This window comes from Neocloeon triangulifer, unplaced genomic scaffold (assembly GCF_031216515.1).
Source record: "Neocloeon triangulifer isolate White Clay Creek 2 clone unplaced genomic scaffold, ASM3121651v1 ptg000014l, whole genome shotgun sequence".
NCBI lineage: Eukaryota > Metazoa > Arthropoda > Insecta > Ephemeroptera > Baetidae > Neocloeon > Neocloeon triangulifer.
This window is the reverse complement of record NW_026775556.1, coordinates 21,724,740-21,749,053: the sequence shown is the minus strand read 5'-3', so window position 1 is coordinate 21,749,053 and position 24,314 is coordinate 21,724,740. Positions and strand designations below refer to the sequence as shown.

At 39.2% G+C, this 24,314-nt stretch overlaps 6 protein-coding genes across 6 annotated transcripts in view; 3 read left to right on the top strand and 3 right to left on the bottom strand.

The window, feature by feature from the left end:
- LOC132201538 (uncharacterized) overlaps positions 1 to 7,680 on the top strand; it is a 60,209-nt gene extending 52,529 nt beyond the window's left edge. The window contains exons 7-13 of the mRNA XM_059627759.1: positions 5,478 to 5,853; positions 5,904 to 6,099; positions 6,164 to 6,574; positions 6,671 to 7,104; positions 7,158 to 7,265; positions 7,318 to 7,405; positions 7,459 to 7,680. Of these exons, the coding sequence (XP_059483742.1) occupies positions 5,478 to 5,853; positions 5,904 to 6,099; positions 6,164 to 6,574; positions 6,671 to 7,104; positions 7,158 to 7,265; positions 7,318 to 7,405; positions 7,459 to 7,556 (1,711 nt within the window). The 3' untranslated portion in view covers positions 7,557 to 7,680. The remainder of the gene's footprint in view (positions 1 to 5,477; positions 5,854 to 5,903; positions 6,100 to 6,163; positions 6,575 to 6,670; positions 7,105 to 7,157; positions 7,266 to 7,317; positions 7,406 to 7,458) is intronic.
- LOC132201543 (BTB/POZ domain-containing protein 6-like) lies at positions 7,639 to 10,292 on the bottom strand. The gene is made up of 6 exons (XM_059627765.1): positions 10,089 to 10,292; positions 9,857 to 9,997; positions 9,663 to 9,799; positions 9,406 to 9,610; positions 8,410 to 9,104; positions 7,639 to 8,051 (listed from the first exon to the last, which is right to left on the bottom strand). The coding sequence occupies exons 1-6, from the start codon at positions 10,197 to 10,199 to the stop codon at positions 7,856 to 7,858; spliced, it is 1,485 nt and encodes a 494-aa protein (XP_059483748.1). The 5' UTR covers positions 10,200 to 10,292; the 3' UTR covers positions 7,639 to 7,855.
- Positions 10,293 to 10,342: 50 nt separating this feature from the next.
- LOC132201540 (puff-specific protein Bx42) lies at positions 10,343 to 12,771 on the top strand. The gene is made up of 10 exons (XM_059627762.1): positions 10,343 to 10,409; positions 10,525 to 10,675; positions 10,807 to 10,952; positions 11,003 to 11,207; positions 11,265 to 11,525; positions 11,585 to 11,701; positions 11,759 to 11,900; positions 11,971 to 12,070; positions 12,127 to 12,405; positions 12,472 to 12,771. Exons 1-10 carry the CDS (start codon positions 10,351 to 10,353, stop codon positions 12,692 to 12,694), a joined length of 1,683 nt encoding a protein of 560 aa, XP_059483745.1. The 5' UTR covers positions 10,343 to 10,350; the 3' UTR covers positions 12,695 to 12,771.
- Positions 12,772 to 12,808: 37 nt separating this feature from the next.
- Positions 12,809 to 17,264, bottom strand: LOC132201539 (tetratricopeptide repeat protein 7B). The gene is made up of 18 exons (XM_059627761.1): positions 17,112 to 17,264; positions 16,766 to 16,893; positions 16,501 to 16,667; positions 16,280 to 16,448; positions 16,047 to 16,226; positions 15,829 to 15,988; positions 15,295 to 15,416; positions 15,128 to 15,236; positions 14,927 to 15,074; positions 14,683 to 14,874; positions 14,355 to 14,536; positions 14,151 to 14,300; positions 13,966 to 14,098; positions 13,771 to 13,906; positions 13,490 to 13,716; positions 13,332 to 13,436; positions 13,182 to 13,273; positions 12,809 to 13,130 (listed from the first exon to the last, which is right to left on the bottom strand). Exons 2-18 carry the CDS (start codon positions 16,887 to 16,889, stop codon positions 12,998 to 13,000), a joined length of 2,529 nt encoding a protein of 842 aa, XP_059483744.1. The 5' UTR covers positions 16,890 to 16,893; positions 17,112 to 17,264; the 3' UTR covers positions 12,809 to 12,997.
- Positions 17,265 to 17,320: 56 nt separating this feature from the next.
- LOC132201545 (dr1-associated corepressor) lies at positions 17,321 to 19,294 on the top strand. Its single transcript, XM_059627769.1, has 6 exons — positions 17,321 to 17,456; positions 17,772 to 17,889; positions 17,946 to 18,016; positions 18,097 to 18,192; positions 18,543 to 18,701; positions 18,762 to 19,294. Exons 2-6 carry the CDS (start codon positions 17,848 to 17,850, stop codon positions 18,997 to 18,999), a joined length of 606 nt encoding a protein of 201 aa, XP_059483752.1. The 5' UTR covers positions 17,321 to 17,456; positions 17,772 to 17,847; the 3' UTR covers positions 19,000 to 19,294.
- Positions 19,295 to 19,478: 184 nt separating this feature from the next.
- On the bottom strand, positions 19,479 to 24,110 carry LOC132201992 (protein lines). Its single transcript, XM_059628577.1, has 4 exons — positions 23,958 to 24,110; positions 22,924 to 23,637; positions 21,512 to 22,045; positions 19,479 to 21,130 (listed from the first exon to the last, which is right to left on the bottom strand). Exons 2-4 carry the CDS (start codon positions 23,560 to 23,562, stop codon positions 20,483 to 20,485), a joined length of 1,821 nt encoding a protein of 606 aa, XP_059484560.1. The 5' UTR covers positions 23,563 to 23,637; positions 23,958 to 24,110; the 3' UTR covers positions 19,479 to 20,482.
- Between the last annotated feature and the right edge of the window lie 204 nt (positions 24,111 to 24,314).

Genomic DNA, 24,314 nt, shown 5'->3' with positions numbered 1-24,314 from the left:
ATTGACGGAGGATTCAAGAGCGTGTAGGTCACAAAATTCGTGCCACCTCTGCTGGCGCGCGGCGAAACACCAGCCACCGCCGCGAGATCACGTTGCACACGATTAATAATTCATGCAGCTCGCGGGGCTGAAATTTATTCCGAGCCACGACCGCCCGCCGAGCTGCACAAACACTCTCCTACGTTAATTAACCAACCAACTCCTAACTCAAATACGTACCAAAAGTTCTCTTGCAACCAAAATTACAACTCAAAATATGCCCGAATTTTTTTTTAGAAATAAAATTCATTTGTACAAATTGCTACGAAAATTTACAAATTGAGGGTGCAAATGCAAATTATTGACTTGCTGAACAAAAATGCTCCACCACAAAGATTTTGCTCAAACTTCCATGATCAAAACGACCCCATCCGCAGAAATTTTTGTCTAACTGAAAAATGAAAATTTCCAATAGAAACTAAATAAATTTTGTATCTTGAAAATGATTTTGAATCCCAAAGCTTTTAGTAAGAAATCGGAATTATCTAAAAACATAATTAAATTCAGCAGATTTCATTCATATTTGATAAAAATTTTAGTGGGATTCCAAGAAAGTAATGATTGGAAAAAATTAAAATTTGAAATTTGGACATTTTAATTCGTTTCCGAGTAGCGGTTTTCTCGCTCCCAATCAGTTTCAGAATCCATTTCTTTTTTAAAGGTAAGACGGGCGTCGAAAGACTTCAAAGGGCTGTTTTTACAGGAGCCAAAGATAAATTTCCAAAAGAAAACTTTCTGCCTTTGCAATATTATCATTGATTTATTTTTATTTTCTCACATTTGTCAAAATTTGATAATTTTGTATCCGTTTTTAGCCTTTTTATCTTCTCCTTCCTTCATTGTATAATTTTTTCCATCTTTTTTTTTACATCGGAATAAGGAAAACGAGTGCATAGAAATGACAAAGTAAAAAAAACCCTTGGTCCATTAGGCTGATTGAGTGGGCGCGCATCGATTGGGCACGTGAGCTGGTGTTTGCTCGCTGCAGAGGTGGAGGGCGGGTGGGGGGTGGTTCACTTTTATCGGGTGCGACCGTGGGGTGCAACGAGATCGAAGGGAGGCCCTCTCTGAATGGCCGCGGCCGAGCAGAGGTGACACTTGGGCTGCCGGGGTTGTACGCCCTGCCCGCGATCGATGCCTCGCCGCGTGTGACGTCACCGCGCACCCCAGCAGGGGTCATGGCCCCCGTCCGCCCTCCCGCCTCGCCAGACACGGTCACCCTCAAGCAGCCCTGCAAATGCACGCGCCGACACCGATCGAACCAACCCCTCACTCGCTGCAGTACTCGACGACACCCCTCCTTGCATTTTCACCACATGGGAAAAATATTTATTTCCAAACTTTGCTCAGGATTGCCGGAATTATCAATTTAGCTGAAGAACATTCGGCATAAAAAAGAAATGATGAATAATAAATACATCTTATGATTAAATGTAAAATATTATGCAAAATTATTTTGTTAATTTAGTTTTGTTAATCTTCACTGATTCTTAAATTACAGATTAAAATTTGAATTTGGAAGTGAAAAATTTATTCTAAAAAATTAAACTGTTGTGGAAATATAATCAATGAGGATTGCAACGACTGCCAGGTTCATTAGGTTTAAATTTTTATAGACCACCCAGAAAGTCGCTGAAGAATTTTCGGAATTTTTATTCTAGGTTGTCCTGGCAGCATTTTTTTATAAAACGCGTCTGATAGAAGTGGAAAAAAAACATTAACTAAAAATTAGAGGGGTTAATTTCTTATATTCATTCTGGTTGTTTTTAGTTTGGGTTTTTTAATATCAAATCAGTTTAAATGCTACAAATTCGTATAGATTGGGGTCATATTTCATCCAAATTTGGATTTATTCATTAATTTTAAAATTAAGATAAAATTTAAAATCATTTTATTTTAATTTCAATTGGAAAACGGCAAAAATAAATTGCGAATTTAGCTATTTATTATAGAATCAATTTATGTCAGATATGGTTAGTTCAAAATCTTTTATTTCAATTAAATACCAAATTTTGAGTTTGTCAATTTTTGACTTTTTTAAAATTTGTAGCAAAATCTTTGATATTTATAAGGACCTTTTTTCCATCAATTTATTAATTCCAAATCCAATTTTCAAAATAATAATTTGATGTTTGAGATTGCAATTTTAAAATTTTTTAAGATAAAATTTGAAAATTAAAATTATTTTTATCTAGTTTACAATAAAACAGAAGTGTTAAAATTAATTCAATTGAAATTAAATGTTATTTTGAGTTTAATCACCTAAAATATAAAATTCCCCCCAAAAAATTTATCTGGCTGAATGGACCAGAGCGTAAATTCTTCTTTACAACAATGATGATGATTGAGATACGCAAAATAAAATTCCAAAATTTTGCACCTAAATTATAAAACAAATTTTTTTCGTCTCGCCGAGGGTGGAATAATTACACATAGTGCCTCGCTTGCGAGAGAGTGCGCAATGAAAGAAAAATCAATAAGCCCAACGTCCCGGAATCCCGGCTGCGGCAGGTTTTGTTTTTTTCCCCCGCCGGGTCGTTTTGCGTGTGTGCCTCGCTTTACTACGCACACTGTGCGGGGCGTGCGTTCGGCCGAAAGGTCAAAGGTTACGCGTTTTAAAAGCAAGGTCAAGGCAGGTGACGTCGAGGGGATGACGCAAAGGGGCGTGGCTGCTTGATCGAGCTGCGGCCTGGACCAGGCCCGCAGCTCGTCGTTGTGCCACATTTTTGCGTGGAATTGCAGACACGGGGCGGTTTCCGCGCGCAATCAATATACGTGTGTGCGGAGGAGCGTTTTCGCCCCCGCCGCCGCCGCGGAGGCCCCAAGGACAAATAAATAAAATGCCTGGGCTCGTCGAGAGCTGCTGTGCAAAAAAGAAACAAAACAATCGAGCCGCCCGGATTGTGCACCATGCCCGGCCGCTACAGTCCCCTGCGATGAATGGAAAAAGAAGAGATGAACGGGCGCAGGGGTGCACACGCGACTAGGGGTGGGTGGGTGGCTCTAGAAATGCCTATGACGCGAGTCTGCGGCAACGCCAAACCGCATCAATCATACCAAAGAGAGTGACATTCCACTGTCTTTTATCATTAAATAAATAATAAATATATTTTAAAATAAAAAATTGCGAAAAGAGAACAGCAGAGATAATAAAACTGTTTTGTTTTAATTCATAATTTTCTAATTCAATACAAAAATAATATTTATACACAAACTCTTGGCCGTAAAAACTATTAATTTTTTCGAAATTCACTTAAATATGGCAACAAATTTAAAAAAAGTATAATTTTATTGAGATTTATAACAAAAATTATTACAATCCCCTGGTTTTCTGATTGAAATTTGTATTTTGATGATATTAAAAAAAAAAACAATCAAACTTATTTTTGCTTCATATAGAAAAGACGCCTCTTTATTTTAACAAGTTCTTTTGCTTGAATTGTAAATTTGAATTGCCTTTCTTAACGTCCATACATAGCAGATTTAATACACAGTCAATTTTCTTCTCAGGAAAATAATTTTCATTTACAATTATTTGTAATTATTCAATTCTTTGTCTCTTGTATTAATCAATACTTTTTTTATTTAAAAAATTCCGAAATATTTGTAATATCAACAATTATTTTTCTTTAAACAGCTTTAAACTAAATCATTCTAAATTATTTGAAACTCTTGTACTTTTTTATTTTTTGCTCAATTGACGAGTTTATGGGAAAAATTGTCCTCATCCGACAGTCATGGCCACGACACGACGAGTTGCTAGTTACGCATCAGAAGCTCGTACTCCGCTTTCAAGGTCACTCGTTTCAATCAATACTATTTCCGCGCACCGCCCCGAATCCATTGCTCCAAATATTTGGCCAAAATCACTGGCCGGATGAAATTAAAGCTCTTTTGAGCGCGCACGTGTCGTGTTTGCCCGACTCGTGCGTGTCATTAGCGGATTTTGGCAAAAGCTGCTGCTGCGAACAAATATTTGGGCCCCGGCAGGGGTGGCTTTTCTACGTCACGAGATCAATAATCAAGGCCCACAAATTTGTTCGAGCACAAGTTGCGACCCCTCTTGACAATCTGAATCAAAAATACAAAAACAAATTATTAAATTTTTATAACAAAATCTTCAATATATTGAATAAACATTCTCTTCTAACATTTTTACTAAATTTTTCAGTAATTTATTTTTTATTATCTCGGAGGTCTCGTTAGAGTTGTCGCCATGGTTACGCCTTGTGACGTCACGCGAGCTGCGAATCTAGCGCGTCACGCGGTAATGAGGACTCTGTTGACGTCATATGTGCAATGCCGATTGTGTTGAGTGTGTGTGCACCCGGTGTGCGTCCGTCTGGCGCTTTGTTTCTCGGCAGCCCACTTGACCTACCGCAAATTCAATTTTATTACATAAATATAGACAAACGCAATATTATCGTCTTTGCACTCCAAAGCCCCCTTTATTTGCAAGGCCTCAGCACGCAATTTGTTTATTTTTTGCACACGGCCCTTCCCTTTTCCCCTGTCATGAAATGCAATTCACAATTCACACACAACAGTTTTACTCAAAATTTTTTTAATCTATTTTTTTTTTTAAATTGATAACATTGATAAATATAGTTATGAAGATTTTTTTTTTAAATTTCTAAAAAGAATTTTAGCGATTTATGAATTGCTTATTTTTTTTCGCCTTTTTGATCAATACATGAAACATGAATTATTTAAATGAAGCCGCACCTGTTTTCTGATAAACTTCCTCTCTGCCGTCCATCCCAATGTTATTTCAATAAATAAAATTTCTGAAAAATTTCCAATTTAAATTTGAACTAATAATTCCCGTTTTGCAATTCCGACCGACGCGTTTTGATGATAAACAGAAACGAGCGCGCAGACGAGATCATAAATCAAGTCGAGTCTCCGCAGGCGCCTGCAATTTTTCGCGTTATGCAACCGGTCGGAGAGAGGAAGCGCGCTGGTTGCATAAGCTCGATGAAAAATCACTTTTTGCACCTGCTCAGTGCAGTCTGCTGAACGAAGCAAATCAATATTATGAAATACTAAAACTTAAAACATGCTCATCATTTTCATTCCGAATGAATAAACTTATTTTTCTAAAATGATATTTTAAATGGAATAAATTATATAAATAAATTGTTGAAATAAATTTTCACGAATTTACTATGAAACAAATTTGATAAGGAAATTAAAATATTGACAGAAGAAGGGGAACATTTAAAATTTCATCTTTATTGTAATCTTCAATGAAATAAATTTAAATTCTTTGAGAAGAAGCGGGAACTTTTAAGGTGAAAATCTTTTTTTTAAGTCACTCTATTTCTGTCACTTCAACATTTGTATTTGTTGCCTTTTTTTAAATTTCTCATATTTTTATCAAACCATTTTCCATCAAAATTAAAAATTTTAACCAATCTGTCAAATTTGTGTTGCAGGAAGTCAATTGGCTCGCCGACCAAAAGCACAGTGAGACCGGCTGCAATCAAACGCAAAGTACAAATGGACCCCCAACCGAATTTTTCACGAGTCGACGTTCGCTCGGCAATTACCGAGAGCAGTGAATTGCTGAAGGAGGTCAAATCGTGGTACAAAGAGCTTGAAAGGGACTCGTCTCGTCCTGCCGAAAAACAGGAAGTGGCTCCCATTCGAAGACCCACTGCGGCGAGGCGAGCAGATTTTGAAAAGGCTGAGAAGAAAAGACGAGCCAATTTGGAGGAGGACGATTTGCGCACGGACATTGAGAGTCTCAGAAAGGAGGTGAAGCGCTTGACAAAGAAAATCGCTCACAAGTCGGATAAGAAGCGTTCAAATGTAAACAAAAAAATTATTAAATTAAAATTAATTAATTTTAAATCTTTCAGAAACATAAAAGTGTTGATGTCAAAGAAAACAGACCGAAAAGTAGATCTTCTATTGAAAAAATTAATCAATATTCAAAAAACGTTGCACTTGAAGCTGCTCATTATTTTGAAACAGAATCGAATCAGCAAAATCAAAACCTGACAGTTCGAACTCTTCAGGATCTAGTAATTCGAAGACCACTTTCATTTCAATCAGGTTTGATTTTTTCAAATTAATATGAATTATTCTTTAAATTATTAAACATAAAATATAAATCTAGGCCCTCGAATTGTAATTTCGCCAAAGCCAGTGTTGTCGAGAGTTAGTAACGTGCAATTTGCCACTTTTGAGCACCAGTTGTCGGAACCGGAAGCGCCCAAGACTCCGGAACGGCCTTTAAGGGAACTCCAGATTTTCCAAAATCAACTCCAAACCAGAGACGAACAAGTTTCCACCGACCAGGTCGTTGTATTTTCGGCCGCTTGTCAAACCTCGCCGCCCCAGGTTTTCAACATTTTTGCACAAACCGAAGAAATAGTGGTCAGAAAAAGGGACACCATGGTTTCGGTGGCGGTTCAAAGTTCGCCCGAAGCCAAAATCCTTGTCTCTGATCTCCAAGTACAGACTGAAGTCGTCCAAGTACGGACTGTCGCAACGGAGACCATTTTCAGTCCGCCTCCAGTTAACAAAGGTTTGTATAATTATAAAAAAAGTAATAATTTGAAAACTGGATTTTATAAAATAATTAAAACTGGATTGAATGAAAAATTAAAACACATAAATTTAGTTTTAGATATTGAGCCAGAAGTTACAAAGGTACCGAATGTAGGACCAGCCGGAGACTCAGTTTTACCACAGGAAGTACAAGAAAAGACGAAAAATAAGGAACCGTCCAGACTAAGTGGTGCTAGTTTATCTCCCATACTGGAAGTTTCGTCTTCGAATGCATCCCCTGACTTCATTGTTTCGCCCTTGACAACTCCGAAGGCGAGTTTGGTCATTCCAGACTCGAGCAAATCCGACCAGTCTGAGTCATCGCCAGAAGTGAAGAACAAGCAAAAGCACAGTTCGCCGCCAAAAACGGTGGCGTTTGCTGACCTGCCTCTCCTGCTGCGACTCAGGTCGCCAAGTTTGAGGGTCAAATTGCCAGATTTTCGAAGGCGCTTCCCGAGGCAAGATGGATCGAAAAGCGATTCATCTGAATCGAGCTCAGACAATGACGTAAATATTAAATTTTAGGAGTAATTTTATTTAAAACAATTTCAATTTTTCAGGATGAAACAGTAACAAAAAGCAATGAACCTCTGACGAGTGAAATTCATACATCGTCGGAAAGTAGGTCTGCCTCACCAACAAGTACTGCAAGTTCTATTGAATTCACGGTAAATTTTTTAATAAAATAAATTAAAATCAATGTAATATTTTTTCCCTAAGACTTCGTCTAGTGCAGCTTTCATCCCAAAAGCTCCGATTGCCATACCTGCATACCAAATGAAACGAATAAGGTCCCTGGCAGCAAAAAGTAAGGCAAGCCAAAAGATAATGAAGATTTTTGCTAATTACTACTATTTTCAGTGGCTCCAAAGCTTCTCGAACACTCTGCCAGTGATGACGGAGAACTGAGTGAAGGACAAGTTTGGCCGTTGCCCAACAAAGGCACAAAGAAAATCTAGCAATAATGTCCGAGGTGTTTTCAAAAAGGTGTCTTGCAAAATTGCTCATTCCAAATTTGTTTGAACTTTGTTTTTGTGAAATAAAATCTAGAAATATATTCGTGGTAGCAAAATATTATTATTTGGAATTACACACGCAGATTATTTTCCTTTTATCAGTCTTAAAGGGTTGATTAGAATAATAATTTCTTAGAGACTTCTTCGGTTCTGAGAAGACTTGAAAAACATAACAATCCCGGTTATCTCGGGAGATTCATGGAAACCCCATTTTCGGTGGGGTCGATTCACTCCTGGAAAGTTCAGAACAGGGAGTAATGGAGGGCCTTGATTATTTTGAGCTTCTTGCTGGTGACTGTGTTGCGCAGGGAGATGTCGTGGCCTTGATAGACCTCACAAATCTGCTCTATGTTCGTGTAGCTGCCACTCTCGTTGAAGGTTGCGCTCAGTTTGTACATTTTGCCTGAGCTGAGCATCACAGGTTGACTGAAATTGCACCTGGAACAATTCGTATCAGACACATTAAAATTTTTCCAAAAAAATTGAGAGCAATAATTGTAATTTAAGTGAAATTATAAGTAGTATTTTTACAAGAAAATTGCAGGAAAATTGAAAAGTAACAACTCTGGAACTTTCAACTTTACATAAATTGCATTAAAATTATTCGACTAAATATTTTATAATTAAAAGACTCGGAAATAATTAAGATTCAATTCTGATTTAGAAATTTAATCTTATTGTAAATTGCTTTTTTATTTTATTTTTTTTTTTAATAGAAAATGTTACTTTATGTCTGCTTTTAATTTGTGTGATTTTTTTATTTTTGACAGAATTTCTTAATTTAAGAAAATGCTACCTGTTGATGCCTGCTCTTGTAATTTTCTCCTTGTAGAATTCCTGATGAACGAGCTGGTGGTTCTCACCAAAGATGGCGATTTCGATGTCCTCAACGTAATATTCGTCTTCGTTGTCCCAGTCAAACAAGATTTTTTCCTCGTTGGAAATCCTCTCGGGAAAGGAAACGCCGATGAGCCGCACGTTTTTGTCACAGCTGAACTTGACGACGGTCTCCATGCGGTTGGCCTCTGAGGTTTCAATCAACCCCTCGCCCAGTGACGCGTTCGTCATGCTCTCGTGGAAAACAAATTTAGGCTTTTTGAGGAATTTGGCTCGACGGACTCTGTCTGTCTCAGAGAAGCCTCTGGGCAGTGGCAACTTGTCCCGGCTGATGATGTTGACCAGCAGGGCGTTTTTCTCATCTAGAGTGAAGTAGTTGACGTGGATGAAGCGCTCGGTGAAGTCTTCGGGGCTCATGGTGAGGAAGCGGAATTTGGGCAGAATCGAGCCGAGCACGTTTCGCAGCTGCAGAGGCTCGATCTTGCGTTGGCGCCGACTCGCCTCTTTCTCGGCCCAACGGAAGGCGGCCGAAATCAGATTGGCCTCACTATCCAAATTCAGGTTTTCCTCGTTGACGATGGCGGCCAGAGTGGAAAATTTCACATCTTCAAATGACGGGTGGCACAGAATTGTCTCGCAACTGTCACAAATAACCTGAAATTATTAACAAATTATTAAATAAAAAAAAACATTATTTGGTTTCGAGGAATTTAGGGAGAAATTGAAAAAAAAATGTCTCTTAAATATGAAATTAAGTATAGCTTTCCTAATTTGTATTCTAATTATTTTTAACCAAATTAAACATGAGAAATAAGACATCAGATTGAATTTAAAATTATATTTAATATTGACATAATATGACAAATTTTATTTATTAGTTGAAGTTTTTCAATATTATATTTCATTGCTTCAAACATTGACAAAGTAAATTTTCACTCAAATAATAAATTTATACCTTAAAACTTGTGTCCCTAAGATTGATGTAGCCGATCTCATCAGCAATCTCGTAGCATTTGAGGATGTTGTCAGGTCTCAGGTTGCTCATCAGGTACAGGTAACATTCTTGCTGCAATTGAGTCAGCAAATATTTCTGAGCTGCGTAGAGAAGCGCCAAGCCTAGTTCAACGGAAGACGGCTCCAGTTTGCCAGTGTAAAAATAGCTGAAATGTTGCAAACTAAATATATTTTGCAAAACAAATTATAATTACATGCCTAGTCATAAGTTTGAAGGTGTCTGGCTCAATGTCAGTGACCTCGATGACCTCTTCATTGCCGGACAAAGGTCCATAGAGCATCGAGGCAAAGACTGTGCTTGCGTAGGAGAGAACTCGGCGGTGACATTTTATCACCTGAACGAAAATCAAAAAAATTTATACGAATTATTTAAATTAAGTTGTTACTTTTACCTCTCGTTTGTCGTCTCGACCACAGCCAACGAGAAAGGTGCAGTCGGTATTTTCAGCGTTCCACAGCAAAAGGGAAGCATCTCGATTCCACAGCGACTTGTGATTTTGCCAGTCATAAATTGGCAGATCTGCGGAAATGTCCTGCAAATTTTCAAATAAATCACCGATTAGAATTCGCAAAATTTGAAATTCCAAAAATAGCCCTGCTGCTGCGAGCCTATGTATGCATTACCTGAAATTTGAGTCTCTTTCTCAGGATGAAGAATTCCTGGTCGTCCTCCTCCTGTTCCTCGTAAGAATCAAGTTCCTTCGACTGGTCGTCTTCACGGGAATTCTCTTCCATTGTGGAAAATCCACAAATCCGATGAATTCAATCGCTGAACCAGCCTTCAGCCACCTTTGTTTATATTTTTTATTTCTTGGATAAAGTGGGCGTGTCTTGATTTTGAATTTTTCGCGAAAATTCCTAGGAGGTTTGTTTGTTGATGTTTTTTATGACGTCACAAAAATTTACCGAGCCGTCCGAGCCAGTCAAAATGTCTTCCCTCGCAAGGTAAACTTTGCGTTTTTGTCGCAGTTTTTCGCTAATTTTGCCATCAATTTCTAAGCCATTCGCTTTCTAATTAAATTCAAATGAATTCTGAATTAACGAATTTCTCATTTTGCAGCTTTTTGCCTGCTCCGTCCCAGCCAACATGGGACAGAGACGAAGAAAGGAGAAAGATGATGGCCAAGCAGGCGAACATGGCCATGATTCCAGTAGGCCCCGCCGCTCCGCCGTACGGCCAGAGACAAGGGTGGATTCCAAGAAATCCAGAGGTAGGTCCATAATTTTGTCTTGGTACTTTTCTAATTGATCTGTGACAAAAATCCCTCACAAAGTTTTCTGTTTGGGAATGTTTGACTGTGTTTCAATAAGTCTGTAATTTTTATCGATTTTTTTTTCTCAGGATTTTAGCGATGGAGGAGCCTACCCTGAAATCACAGTTGCCCAGTACCCGCTCAGCATGGGGAGACCGGAAAAGGCAGCTTCGTCAAATGCGCTAGCCGTCCAGCTCGATGCAGAGGGAAAAGTTAAATACGATGTCATTGCAAGGTAAAGTCGAAATATTATTAAATATATCATCAACATTTTCAAATTTTCAGACAAGGTCATGCCAAAGACAAAATCGTCTACTCAAAATTGTCTGATTTGTTGCCGGCTGAGGTTGTGGCCGAAGACGATCCTTCACTGTCCAAGCCAAATGAAGAGGAAATTGAAGAAAATACTGAGAAGACTCGCCTTGCTCTTGAAAAACTCACTCAGTCTAAAATTGATGCCGCCATGCCCGTGCGTTGTGCAGAGAAAGTGGTATGTTAATTAAAATTCCAATTTTGAGCTTGAAACTAAATAATTTAATTTTTTCAGGGTCCGGCTCATTACATCAGGTACACGCCTGCGCAGCAAGGTGCGTCGTTCAACTCTGGCGCCAAGCAGAGGGTGATTCGCATGGTCGAGCTGCAGTCGGATCCGATGGAGCCGCCCAAGTTCAAAATCAACCAGAAGATCCCAAGAGGCCCTCCCTCTCCTCCGGCACCGGTTATGCATTCGCCCACCAGGAAGGTCACTGTCAAGGAGCAGAAGGAGTGGAAAATTCCACCGTGCATCTCAAACTGGAAAAACGCCAAGGTAAAATTTAGTTGTAAATCAATGAAGGAAGAAAATTAATTTGAGCTGTTTGATTTTAGGGTTACACCATTCCATTGGACAAGCGTCTGGCTGCTGACGGTCGTGGACTACAACAGGTCCACATTAACGAGAACTTTGCTAAGTTGGCAGAAGCCCTTTACATTGCGGATAGAAAGGTGGGTTTTAATTTGTCACTTTTAACTGTGGTATTTATGGATTTTAATCAATTTCAGGCAAGAGAAGCTGTGGAAACAAGAACTCAGCTTGAAAAGAAGGTAGCGCAGAAAGAAAAGGAAAAGAAGGAGGAGAATCTCCGCCTCTTGGCCCAGAAAGCTCGAGAGGAGCGAGCTGGCATCAGAAGAGATGCGGCTACAGGTAAATTATATCATTATTTTAAGTTATTTATTCTTATTCCTTTAAAATTGAAACTATTTTTTAAATTTAGAAAAAGATGAGGAAGTCCGCGAAAGAGATCAGCTGCGGTATGAGCGTCATAAGGAGAGAGCCCGTGAAAGAAATATTGCCAGGGCAGCACCAGATAAAAGGTTAATACTTTATCTTAGAATATTTTTGTTAATTCTAATCAATTTTTTAATTTCAGAAATAAGCTTCAGCGAGAGAGGGAACGCGATGTTAGTGAAATGATTGCCCTTGGCATGCCAGCTCGCGGACAAGCGTCTCACGAGACTCAGTACGATCAGCGACTCTTCAACACCAGCAAAGGCATGGACTCTGGTTATGGCGACGATGAAGCTTATAATGTCTACGATAAGCCTTGGAGGGACAACAGCGGCCTTGGCCAGCACATTTATCGTCCGTCTAAAAATGTCGACAAGGATATTTATGGAGACGATTTAGACAAGTTGATGAAAACAAACAGGTTTGTTATTTTGATACTTACCAAAAAGAGTAATTTTAATTTCCCTAAATCTTTTCTCTTCTGCAGGTTTGTGCCTGACAAAGACTTCAGCGGTACGGATAGAAATGCAGCACCACGAAGTGGACCAGTTCAGTTTGAGAAGGACGAGGAGGATCCCTTCGGTTTGGACCAGTTCTTGACGCAGGCCAAGAAAGCAGCTGCCAGCAAGCGACCCAAAGATGACCGTGACGGCCGTAAAGAAGAAAAGTCTAGTTACGATCGTGGAGATAAGCGTCGCCGCAAGGACTAGATTTATTCTGTTAATGGACTTTCTTTGATTTCTTCTCTTAATTGTAAGCCACTAAAAGAAAACAGATTTTTAATTAATTTGATAGTGTTTGTTTTGCAAAATTAAGATATCCACTTAGAAAACAAAAAAGATGGTTTATTGTAGTGTACATGAGCCAGGAGCAACAATCATAAATTTGTATGGAATAATAATTTAAATCTTGGCTAAGCTAGCTTTATACAAGTTATTATCCTCATCGTCAGTGGTTAATCTTCTTAGTTGAATCATTACATTCAGTAACAGTACATTTAAAAGGCAAAAGCATTATTCAAAAGCCAATCCGACAGACGCGAACGGCACCAAGGGACTAGAGTTTTCGACATCAAGAGCAACAACCATACAATCTGCTGAGGCCGTGTGATCGCCCAGCTGCTCAAGTGCCAATCCAAGCAGATGCCTTCAAAAATTAAAATTAGATTTAAATTAATTGTTTAAATCACATTTTTACCAAGTTTCGTACTCCTGTGGATACAGTTTTGCCGCCTTCCATAAAAAGAACTCTGCCATTTTATTCTTTCCCATTCCCAAATAAGCTTTGGCCTGCATTAAAATTTAAAAATTAAATGAGAAATAAAGAAATTGAATATATTTCATTTACCAATTGTTGAAGAGCCCTCAGATTATTTGGTTCAAGGGACGCGGCACCTTCAAAACAATTCTTGGCCTCTTGATAATTACCATCCATTTCACTTATCAAACCCCTCTATTTACAACATGATTAGTAAAATAGGAAAGTTAGAGAATTTGAAAACAAACCGCTATTAGAATATCAGGAGTTGTTGAGTGAATCTGAACAGCCTCATCTATGCACTTGAGTCCTTGTTCTCGCTGCTTGGAATGTAAGCACAGTTCTGCCATCAACAACCAAATCTTAGCCAGCAAATCCCAGTGCTGACCCTTGATTTGCTTTCGAGGAAGTGATGAGACAGACGAAACCGACATTGGACCTCCCCCGTTCAAAACTCTTGACTGATTATTAGAACCTTTTTTAAACAAAAAATGAGCAATCTTTCATATCAAGAAATCTAATGAACTACCATTTTCTGAAAGGTGAAACAAGCTCCTTGATTCGGACCGTCTCTCCGACTGGGTGGTGTCTTCGCTGGGTGCCGTGTGGTCTTCGTAAAGCTTTTTCCAAAGCATCAACATTTTGCTGGCAGTAGCTTTGGCAGACTACAAATGATTGTAACTTATTTTCTGTTTTTTTTTTAATAATTTTAATAAAAACATACTTCAGGTCCACTGAGATGAAGTTCAAGTTGCGATTTAAGGTACAACAAATCCATGGAATCGGGCCATTCTTCCAGAGAAAGGACCACAAGGTTCATGGCTTCTTGGTATTGCTTTTGGGCAGTGAGAAGTAAACTGGAGATTTCAATTGAATTAAAGTGTTCTTTGAATATCTTATTCAACCTACCATAACAAATTTAAAGAGGGTGCATGATCTGATCTCAAATTCAGAGCTTGCTTGATATTGGAAATTGCTTCGGGAAGCCGACGGTTGTGGGCATAGACGAGTGCCAAGTAATGGTGGATCAAATGGTCCCCAGGCCCCATCGACTGAGCCCTAGAAATTTTAATTACAAGTTATATTTAATTCAATCATGATTAAAGTTTGTACTTTTGGAGCATTTCCAAGGCCATGGACGAAGACTTAGTCCTATTGATGTGTTCAAGACCATACAAGGCTTGTAAGTGGTAGCCAATGCCCAGCATCATGTAACTCCGGGCAGATTGAACTGCATAGGGTGACCCTTCTTTGCTTTCACATGCTCTCTGGCTCCATTTTATTCCATACTCATACTGCAAAATATTAAAATTTCAATAAGCATAGCTATGTGACTAAAAAGTAAAAGCACAATCTATGATTAAAAAGTTGTAAATAAGCTTATTATAACATTTGACGTCCAAATTGTCAGACTTTTAATATTGAAAAAAATTTAAATTACGTCTTTCAAATTGGCGTAGCAAACTTTTGCAGCCATCAAGCATGGAGCAGCAGCATGAGGGTTCATCCGATAGTGCTCCTCCATCACTCGCAAGGACTGGGCGTACTCGCCGATGGAAATCAGGGACAGGGCGTACTGATGCCAGGTGTGAGGCTCGTCAAAACTGAACTTGATTGCTCCTCTTTCCAAACACTTCAATTCCAAGATATTTAGAAATAAAAAATGATTGAATTAATCTTTATACTTCGTGGAATAATTTAGTTTGGCCCCATCTTGCCAGGCAGACGATCAACAAGTTGTACGAAGTGCACGCCGTCTCAAACGCCTTCAACCTCTGCTCCTTGAACTCGGGACTTTGGCTCAAGACTGCATTTCTCACTGCCATTGCCTCACTTGAATAAAATTTATTAACATATCCCTATTTTTGTTTAATTACTCTTCAGACCTGATCAGAAGTAATAGGATCGTTTCTTCGTGTTCGTTATTTGGGATGAACATGTTCATGTTGTGATTCTTTTTAGGCTTCCATGCTCCATCCTTTTTCTTTTTGGGCACTACGATTAAAAAAATATTGTATAAATTTATAAAAAAATTATTTTTTCACTGTTTTACCCTCAATTGACTGGTAAAGTGGTCCATTTACGTAGCCTCGCATGAGCAAATCGGCCAAGTTTTTGGCCAAATTGAGACGCAGGCATTGTGTTCCATTGCTCTCCTCTGCACTAAGCAAATACCTGGATCATAACAAATTAATTAATTAGAACTTACAATTTTTGAAAAAATAAATAAAAAATGAATCGGAAACGTCAAAATCACTTATTTTTTAGATCCCTTGTTGGACGTGAGACCCATCCAGATCAAGCTCGAAGTGGGTCTCAGCATTTTTTTTGTCAATTTTTAAGAAATAATTTCGTTTGAAATACATTTTAATTTTAATTAATTGAATTTGCATTTATTACCAAGTCAATTTAATACAAATGAATAAGTAAAACTTGATAGTACATTGAAATTTAATTGATTAAATTTAAAATGTATTTCATACAAAATTATTTCATAAAAAAATTTTTCTTATATGAACCTAAACCCACCAAGACTGGCCGTAACCCTCCAAATTTGAAAATGAACTATACTGTCCATAAATTGCACCTGAGTCTCTGAACTTGTCCTGGCTGCAGCGACTTATTTGGAGAAGGAATGTTGGCAGTCTGGTTGCGCATCAACAGTTGATGGAGAATCAGACCGGTGTCTCTCCAAGCCTCAGCTCCAAGAAGCTTGCCAGGACTAGGTGGTTGAGGAGAATAAGATCCTGGAATAACCAATATTTTAATCAATTCGATTGAAAAATACTGAAAAAAAATGCAAACCTCCAGCAGTCAGGGTACCCGTGTTAGAATTGAAAGTCGTAGCACTTTTGTCGTCCAGCTCTTGCAAATAAAGGAATGTCAAGTCGGTCGCAACTTTCATGCACCTGTCTATTTTCTCTTGTGCATCCGATTGCTTAAACTTAGGGTGGCGAGTGGACATGTTCTTTTCCAAACAAATGCCTGAAATATATATATTTTTAAATTGAATTTTCAGTGATAAAAAAAGTTCAAACCTCTGATGGCAAATGACTCTGCTACGATTCGAACACTGCGGCATGGTAAATTTTTCTCAGCTAGGTTTTCTAAATCTGCCTTTCGGAAGTTCTCCACGGCCTCCTCGTAATTTCCGCAAGCGTAGCTCAACTTGCCCAGCAGCAGATACGCGTCGAGAGAAACTGCAGCCTGCAAAAATTTTCATTGGAAATTTGCAAGAGTGGCAATTCGAGTGCAATACTTTTGACTCTGGTGAATTTGCATCCTCAGCTCCGGCCGCTCGCACCAGATACTTCTTGGCATCGTTCAATCCGATCTTGGCCTTGTGGTGAGAAGTCTCTAGCGGAGGGTTGTCTAGCAAGTACGATTCTAACTTGCCCTCTCCTATCAAAAAGGCAGCGAGGATTTCTAAAAATAAAGGAAATTTAGCAAAAAATTTAAAGAAGGAAATTATTTATAAATTTTATTCTTTTAATAGATCAGATTTTTTTTATAAATTTCCTTACCTAAATGCGGAGATCTTGTCCGAAGTTGTTCTGCTAGGTCAATCACCCTTCTCCAGTTGCTTTCGTCCCTCGCAATTTGGATGTCAGACTCGAGCCTCGCGGTCGTTTTCGCCCGGTTCGCCATTTTTCTGCAAAATCAAAACCTTTAAATCAATTCCCGAAAACTCAAATGCAATGCCAAGTTAATATTCGACCTCTGGGAATCAATTTACAGAGCTGAAAGCGCAAGTTTATTATTCAATTTGTTTAGTGATGAATAAGGCAAAAATCATCCCCTCAAAAGTGGATCAACTTTAAACGAATTTCCCAGCAAATCGTGACTTTCTTTTCCAATTCGTCAGCTCACCTTATCTACGTGGATCAATTCTCACGATACGCGCTAGTGCAAAGGCATCGTAAAATTAAAATTCGGCTAAAATTATTTATCTTTTCGGTGACAAATTGCTCGTTCCATCGTCGTATTTTTCCAACTCAGGTGGGTGTTCGATCCGACAGTCTGCCAAAGAGCTCAAAGCTTTGGCGCGTCCTCATTGGTGCAATCGCGACCAATCGCAGACGAGAAATCCACTTTCTATTTCATTCATCATCTGCTCGCCCCCAGCACGAAACGTAACGTGAACGCGCTCGAAAGCGCTGCTTTTCACAAAATTCGGCCCTTTTTCGGCTGCATTCGCCTCAGTTTGGTCGACAGGTGGGTACCGAAAAACACCTCAAAGCTCGCACTTTTCGGCCGCATATCAAATTCAGATAAATTTTTGCGTCCTGCACTGAGAAAAATTAGGCCAAATTCCATTGTTTATGACGCAGCCAGCATCCACAAACAAATTAATATCCTCTTTATATTACAAAGATCAATATTTGATTTTCAAATTGGATGGAAAACTTTCCTCGTCGCCTTCTGTGATGACAGGAAATACTTTATGATAAATTATAAAATCCGGTTTCGAGTGATATTGGTTGCATTTTAGTTTTCAAATTTATTAAAACAACTTTTTTATAATTTCAGAGGCTGGTACATCACAGACGCCAGACTGTCTGGGTGTTGATTAGACGAAATTAATTTAAAATACTCCGATGCCAGAATGCCCAGCAAGAAGAAGAAATACAATTCGAGATTTCCTCCAGTACAAAAACTGAAAGTTTGTCATAAAAAAAAAATAATTTTTGCATTATTTCGCAGGGTCGAATCAAGAAAATTATGCAAACAGACGACGAAGTTGGAAAAGTAGCCCAAGCAGTTCCTGTCATCATCTATATCCTTTTCACGCAATTCAATGCATTTTTCGACACATTATAAATTTAAATTCTTGGAAAATTCCTTGACTTATCACACCTAGAGCACTAGAGTTGTTCGTCGAGTCGTTGCTGACCAAGGCGGTGCAGATCACAACTGCTAGAAATGCCAAGACTTTAACCCCTTCACACATGTAATAATATAGTCAGGTTTTTACTTCCGTGCATTTAAATAATTCACAGTTGTCTTGAAATACAAAATTAAAATCTTATTAATATTAAAAATGAAAACTAATCATTATATTTTTTAAAATTGAGCTTTTAAAATCTTATTTTTTTTCAAGTTTTAAAAAAGAAATAAAAATTAAAACAAATTCAGCAAAAGGGAAGCATTATTTTTTTTTTATCTTTAGTACTCCGACCATATTAAAATTTCTGATAACATTATTTTATGCTCAATTTTTTAAATTTATATCACGAAATTTTTTTTTCAAGATAAACTAACTAAGCAAGATTGTTAATGTAAAATTTAATTATTTTTCAGGAAGCATTGCATTTTATCGGAGAGTCGATTTGATTTTTTGAAAGAATTTGTAAAGACGGTACCTGACTTAGTAGGGGATACGGATGACATTCCAGGGTCATCAACAGCAACACCAAGCTTAGAAGAATTTGCATCCCCTCCCATGCTGACACTTCCTAAGTAGGAATATTTAATAAAGACAATTTTTATTTTTGTATGTAAAAATTTTAATTTTTTCAGTGGTGTGCATATTGCTGTTGGCCCGAGTGACTCGGCCGCAGCAGCTGTGGCAATCGCCCCTGCCGTGCGGCACTTGCCTGTGCCCCCGCCCCTGGAGCCCTTGCTGCAACCAACCCTACCCGCAGTGCCTCCCCTGATCTACTTCCCTCAGCCGCCACCAGCCAAGAGCAAAGCACCGTTCCCGTCAACGTCGTCACCCTCTCACCTCGAAATCGACGAGGACTACGATGCTGTTTGAACAAAAAATTATTGAGACTTTGATTGCCGCGAAGATTTTCAATTCATCCATGCCAAACCAGCGTAATCCACCTCAATTTAATGCATGATTTGTTTTATAAGCGGATGGAAAGACAGAATGAATCATTTGACTTTCGGGTTTGTCTCGTCCGAACATTTCATCACAATATCAAAAGCGTTTTGATTAAGTTCTTCACTTCACCAAAATTGATAAGTGTCTTAAACAGTGTGTGTGAAAGATGTACTCTGGAAATGTGCAGTTTGAACCAGTAATAAATTATTTTGTAGAATTTCAACCAACTTGTTTGATTATTTTAGTTCGACTCAAATCAAAATATTCGTATTTTTTTTTTAACCTGAAGATAAGACAGTTGATAATTTTTAATGTTTCAATACTCTATTTTCATTTAAAATATTCTTCCCATTGATATAACTGCTATTTTTTGGGTCACTGAAATGAAAGAAAAAGACATTTTCATATTAATTACAAAATATATATTTTGAATAAAATGATAATGCCATAGCACAAGCAATAACTTGCCTAGAACCAAGACAATAAACGCCAGGGTGCACGCATCACATGTTGGGAAATAAGGCACTTCGATTTTTTTTTATTATTATTTTTAAAAGAGTAAAATTAGCTCTGCCGAAACACCCCGGACAAAATGCTTTTTATTTTTAAATTAAAATTTCTCAAATTGAAAAAAAAATGCACAACTCATTTCATTTGTACTGCTTTGAGGCAACAGATTATATATTGTTATTTTTTAAACTTAAATTCGCTCCTGTCAGGCCCCTCTCTACGAGAAGCGGCCACCGGCATCCGATCCTGCTTCATCGCTCATAAATAATCATTGTGATCATAATATACAAAATGCTATCACCCCTTGCACTGGAAGACTCGTAATATTGCGTACACGTCGTTTCGTAGTAGAATTATCCTATTTACAGAGATTCGGTAATAAATAGTTTTTGCAATTACAAGTTTATTAAGTGTTTCGATTTTATATTTGTCTGAATGACAAATGTAACATCTGTAGCGTCTATTTATAAGATTTTACAGTTTCACCCAAGGGAAGAGGCGCATGTGTTAGCTTTTAAAAAATAATTAATTACTTGCAAAAAGAGGACTGATTTTTTTTTTAATTTAATTTGAATGATAAAATTTGTAATTATTATTTTAGACTTCACAAAAGAGAAAAAAAAATGAAATTATTGGATAATTGCATCGTAAAAATAAGTTCAAATGACTTAGTTAAATCTTTTTAAGACAAATTTCAAGATTTTATTTTGCAAATAAGCAATTCTGTGCCACCTCCCTAAAAATCATTCACTCGATCAATCAATCTCTCACACAATTGGTTTGATTTTCATCAATTCATGGTAATAATTTCTCATAAATCTGCGTTTAAAAAAATCCGTTCCCGATCACTTTTGATTGTGTAAATACCGAGTCAGCACTTCAACAATAACAAGAACCATTGTCAGTGATAGTCGTTGTCCTCGTAGAGCCGCTCGCACTTCTCCAGCAGTCGCAGCACCGGCTTGATGTTGTACGGGAAGAGAGCCTTGGAAACGAGGCGGTTGATCGACATCCTTAACCTAATGAGTACAGTCATGATGTTCTCCAGCTCTCGGTCGCAGCCGGACACAAAGTCTGACCACTGCCGTCGGGCGTACTTGAGGAAGCGCAGCAGGTAGAGCAGAAAGCAGGTCTCGTTTGAGACAAGCAGGTCGAGCAGCACCTCGTGGTCATGGGACACTGTCCGCAGAAACTGGGCAAAGGTTTGTGTCGGCGACAGGGCGGCCCTCAGGGCGTTGGACACCAGCGTGGTGGTCAGGGCTGCGGAAAGACCGACCTCCACGTCCAGGCAGCACACCATGCCCTCGACCAGGGCGTCGTCCTGGTCAGAGAAAAGCTGAACCACCCACTGTGCCAGCGGCGTCTCCGGATGAAACGGCATCAGCTGTTTGACGCACGCGTCCAGTCTTCGCAGAACCTCAGCAATGCTCCGAGCGATCACGGCCATGTCATCAGCAGCCGCCGCAGCTTCCTCTTCCGAAGAGCCACCGTTGCCTCCGCCACCAGAACTTGATGACGCGTCGCTGCTACTCGAGTCTGACCGAGTCTCCTAAAAATCAAACATTTTCAATAAATTAATAATGTGGATAATAAGAAATTTGTAGAATGTAATTAAAATTAAAAAATTTAAGGGAAAATTATATGTGAGATTGAGTTGAAGTGGAAAGTGATCCTTAAATTAATTTTCCTTTTTTATTTGGATTTTGATATAATAGTTAAGAAGAGTGTGGGATAATGTTTTATGTTTGTGTTGTTCAAAATAAAAGCAGTTTCAGGGCTTCATTTTTTACATGGATTCACTTAAACTATGAGGTAAATACTACAAAAATATTTGGCTTTTCACTAAGAATTTTAATTTTTCAATGACAAAAAGAATCTGAAATTTAAGAAAAATATTAAAACAACCAAACTAATTCAAAACATATCTCACCTTGACAGTGACAGCAACGCTCTTGAGCACCAACAGGCACATTTTTTGCAGCAGAGGTCGGTCGCCCTCTTCTGAGCTGTGGCGGCCACCAAAGCCACCACCTGCACCTCTGCGGAAGGGCAAAGCGTCTAGCAGGTGCCAGTCCTTGACGCTGCGCACAACAAGGTGCGCCAACGCGCACGGCTCTTCGGCGATTGTGTCCTGCAGGGCGAGGGTGCTGCCGTAGCACATGACCTCGTTGAAAAGTCCAAGGAGGCGCTTCCACAGCAGCGGAGGTAGATTTGGCCCAAGCAGGACGACAAAGCCGTCGAGGTGTGAGTAGAACGGCTTCGTGTCCACCACAGAGAGGTTCGCCTTCACCGAGATGATGGCCTCCCAAAGTGCGACAAACGTCGTGATGGCAGCCTCGTTTGAGCTCACGTAGCTCGCCATCAGGCTGTCATAGTGGTTCACCAGTAATGTCCATCGGGATTCTAGCGCGTGGATGCACGCGCACTTGGCCGCTTGAGAGTCAGCACCCTCGGGGTCGATCGCCTGAAAATTGACCAAATAATGCCATTCATTAATAACTTCAAGAGTGTAAGAAGCAATTATTTTAGCAATGTAGAAAGAAGATCTTGTTTAAATATACAAAATATGAAAATATTTAGGAAAATTTAAATTTCCCTAATAGTAAATTGCATATAAAAGTCTGTACCAGAAGAATTCAGGGTGGTTTGATATCCCAAAATACATAAACACAACAAAATATTATAGTCAAAAGTACGGGTTTGTTTCAGTAAAAATACAGTATTAATATCAACATCATCATTAAATTTAAATTGAAAGAATATTTGAATTTTAGACTAGATTAATTAAAATAAATAAAGTGTTTCCATATTAATTCAATATATTTGAAAATAAGCATCAGAATGCTTTTAAAGTAAATCAAAATTTTATGATTTTTATATCAGGAAAACAACAATATATTATTTTTGTATATTTGTGTATATTTTGATAAAAAAGTTTCTTTGAAACCCCATTAGTTCGAACGTTATTCAAATGAGTGAAGAGATCCATGATCATCTCCTTGAGTGTCGATTTCTTCAAACATTGTTTAAAATGACATCCTTCTCTTTCCATGAATAAAATGTATTGTAATTCAAATTTAAATTTAATTATAAGGTTTTATTGTTTGAATTTTGATTGTATCCAAGAATATTAAGCTTATTTGTTGTTTTCATTAATTTAATTAATTTAAACATATATCTCATAAATTGAAGTGACCAATTTTTAAGAACAGAGATTAAAAATAACCCAAAATTAAGGTATAAGGTTCTGTTATTCATTTGATTTGACCTTGTACTATTTAATGATAGATTAATGCGATAATTTTTATAATTAGGTGGCGAATATTCCAAATTTGGTCATACCTGATTACAGGCACCAACTGGGGATGCAAATGCACTTGAGGACGAGGACGTCGAGGCCCCTGAAGCATCCTCGGAAGGATGGCAGTCGACGTCCCGCCACTCGAGCACTCTCCTGAAGACGTCAAGGGCAAAGGTGGCCGTGAGCGGCGAGGGTATAAGGGCGGCGTCTGCTAGGGTTTCGAGCCACGCAGGGTCTATTCGCTGCCTGGAGACGACCAGGAGCGCCGGCAGGGCCCGCCCGCTGGCGAACCGGACGTACGGGTCGCAACCGGCGCACAACTCGTCGCCGATCAGCAGCTCGATCAGTCTGTAATTGCAGGCGACGACGGCGTCGCACATGCTGGCCAGCCGACGGCACTGGCTGCCCTGCGAGGACAACTGCTTGTACGACGTTTCGCACAAGAGCTGCAGCGTGCTGACGAACAGCAACGCATGCTCCCGCGTCCATGAGGCGCACACACCCTGCGGCAGTGTCCGCCGCTCCAGCCAGTTGACCTCGTCCAGCCCCTCGGGCAGCGAGCACAAACACTGGTGCAGCAGCAGCTCTTGCAGGGCCACCAGCTCGCGGTCCTCGGTGGGCGAGGGGCCCTCGACCCCTCCTGGCTGCACTCGGGCGCGTTTCTTCACTGGTTCGCTCATCGTTGAGGCCTCAAGTGTTGGTGAGACGCTCTCGCATTTTGTGTCTCGACATTTTCCGGCCCTGCGGAGACCAATCTGAAAGAATCAACGTGTTCGTTAGTCTCGTCGTCAAGTGCTACTGTTTTGCTGCGCGGCTGACGCGCTACCCGCCGTCCTTCAAAAACCGTTTCGCAGTCCGAATTCAACGCCGAATCTCAATTTCGGCACTCTAATGTAGCGACATTGAGAAAGTAGGGTTGACTTTCGAACGTTTACGGTGTAAATTCGGTGAGAAAGGCACCTGTTGCTTGAGAAAATTCGGCGAAGCCCTAAATTGACAGCAACAGCATTGCGAGTTGGGCACCGCGATTTTGTTCCCGAGAATTTCCTGCGACGCCAACGGGCAACGCACTCACCTTAACAGATATTTCGTGATCTGCAATCCATAATTAATTTCGGTGGAGGCGAACAAATGCGGTCACGCGAGAAAAACAAATTTTATCTTCCATACAGCAAACACCTACATATTTACAGCCTCCATGATATGAACAATATGACGCGGTAGTCAAATCAACGGCCGTCAAGGAGCTCTGCTTTTTTCGTCTCTAAAAAATGCATCTTGCCAAAAAATACAAAATTGACGTTTTAAAAGTGCTCACAATTTGGTAATATATTGACTTTCATTGTTATTTGATTTTTATTTTGCTTTTATTTTTGTTCAGAAGTCGTTAATTTGACTAGAAAGTGTGAATGGTATCCGGGACACAAAAGAC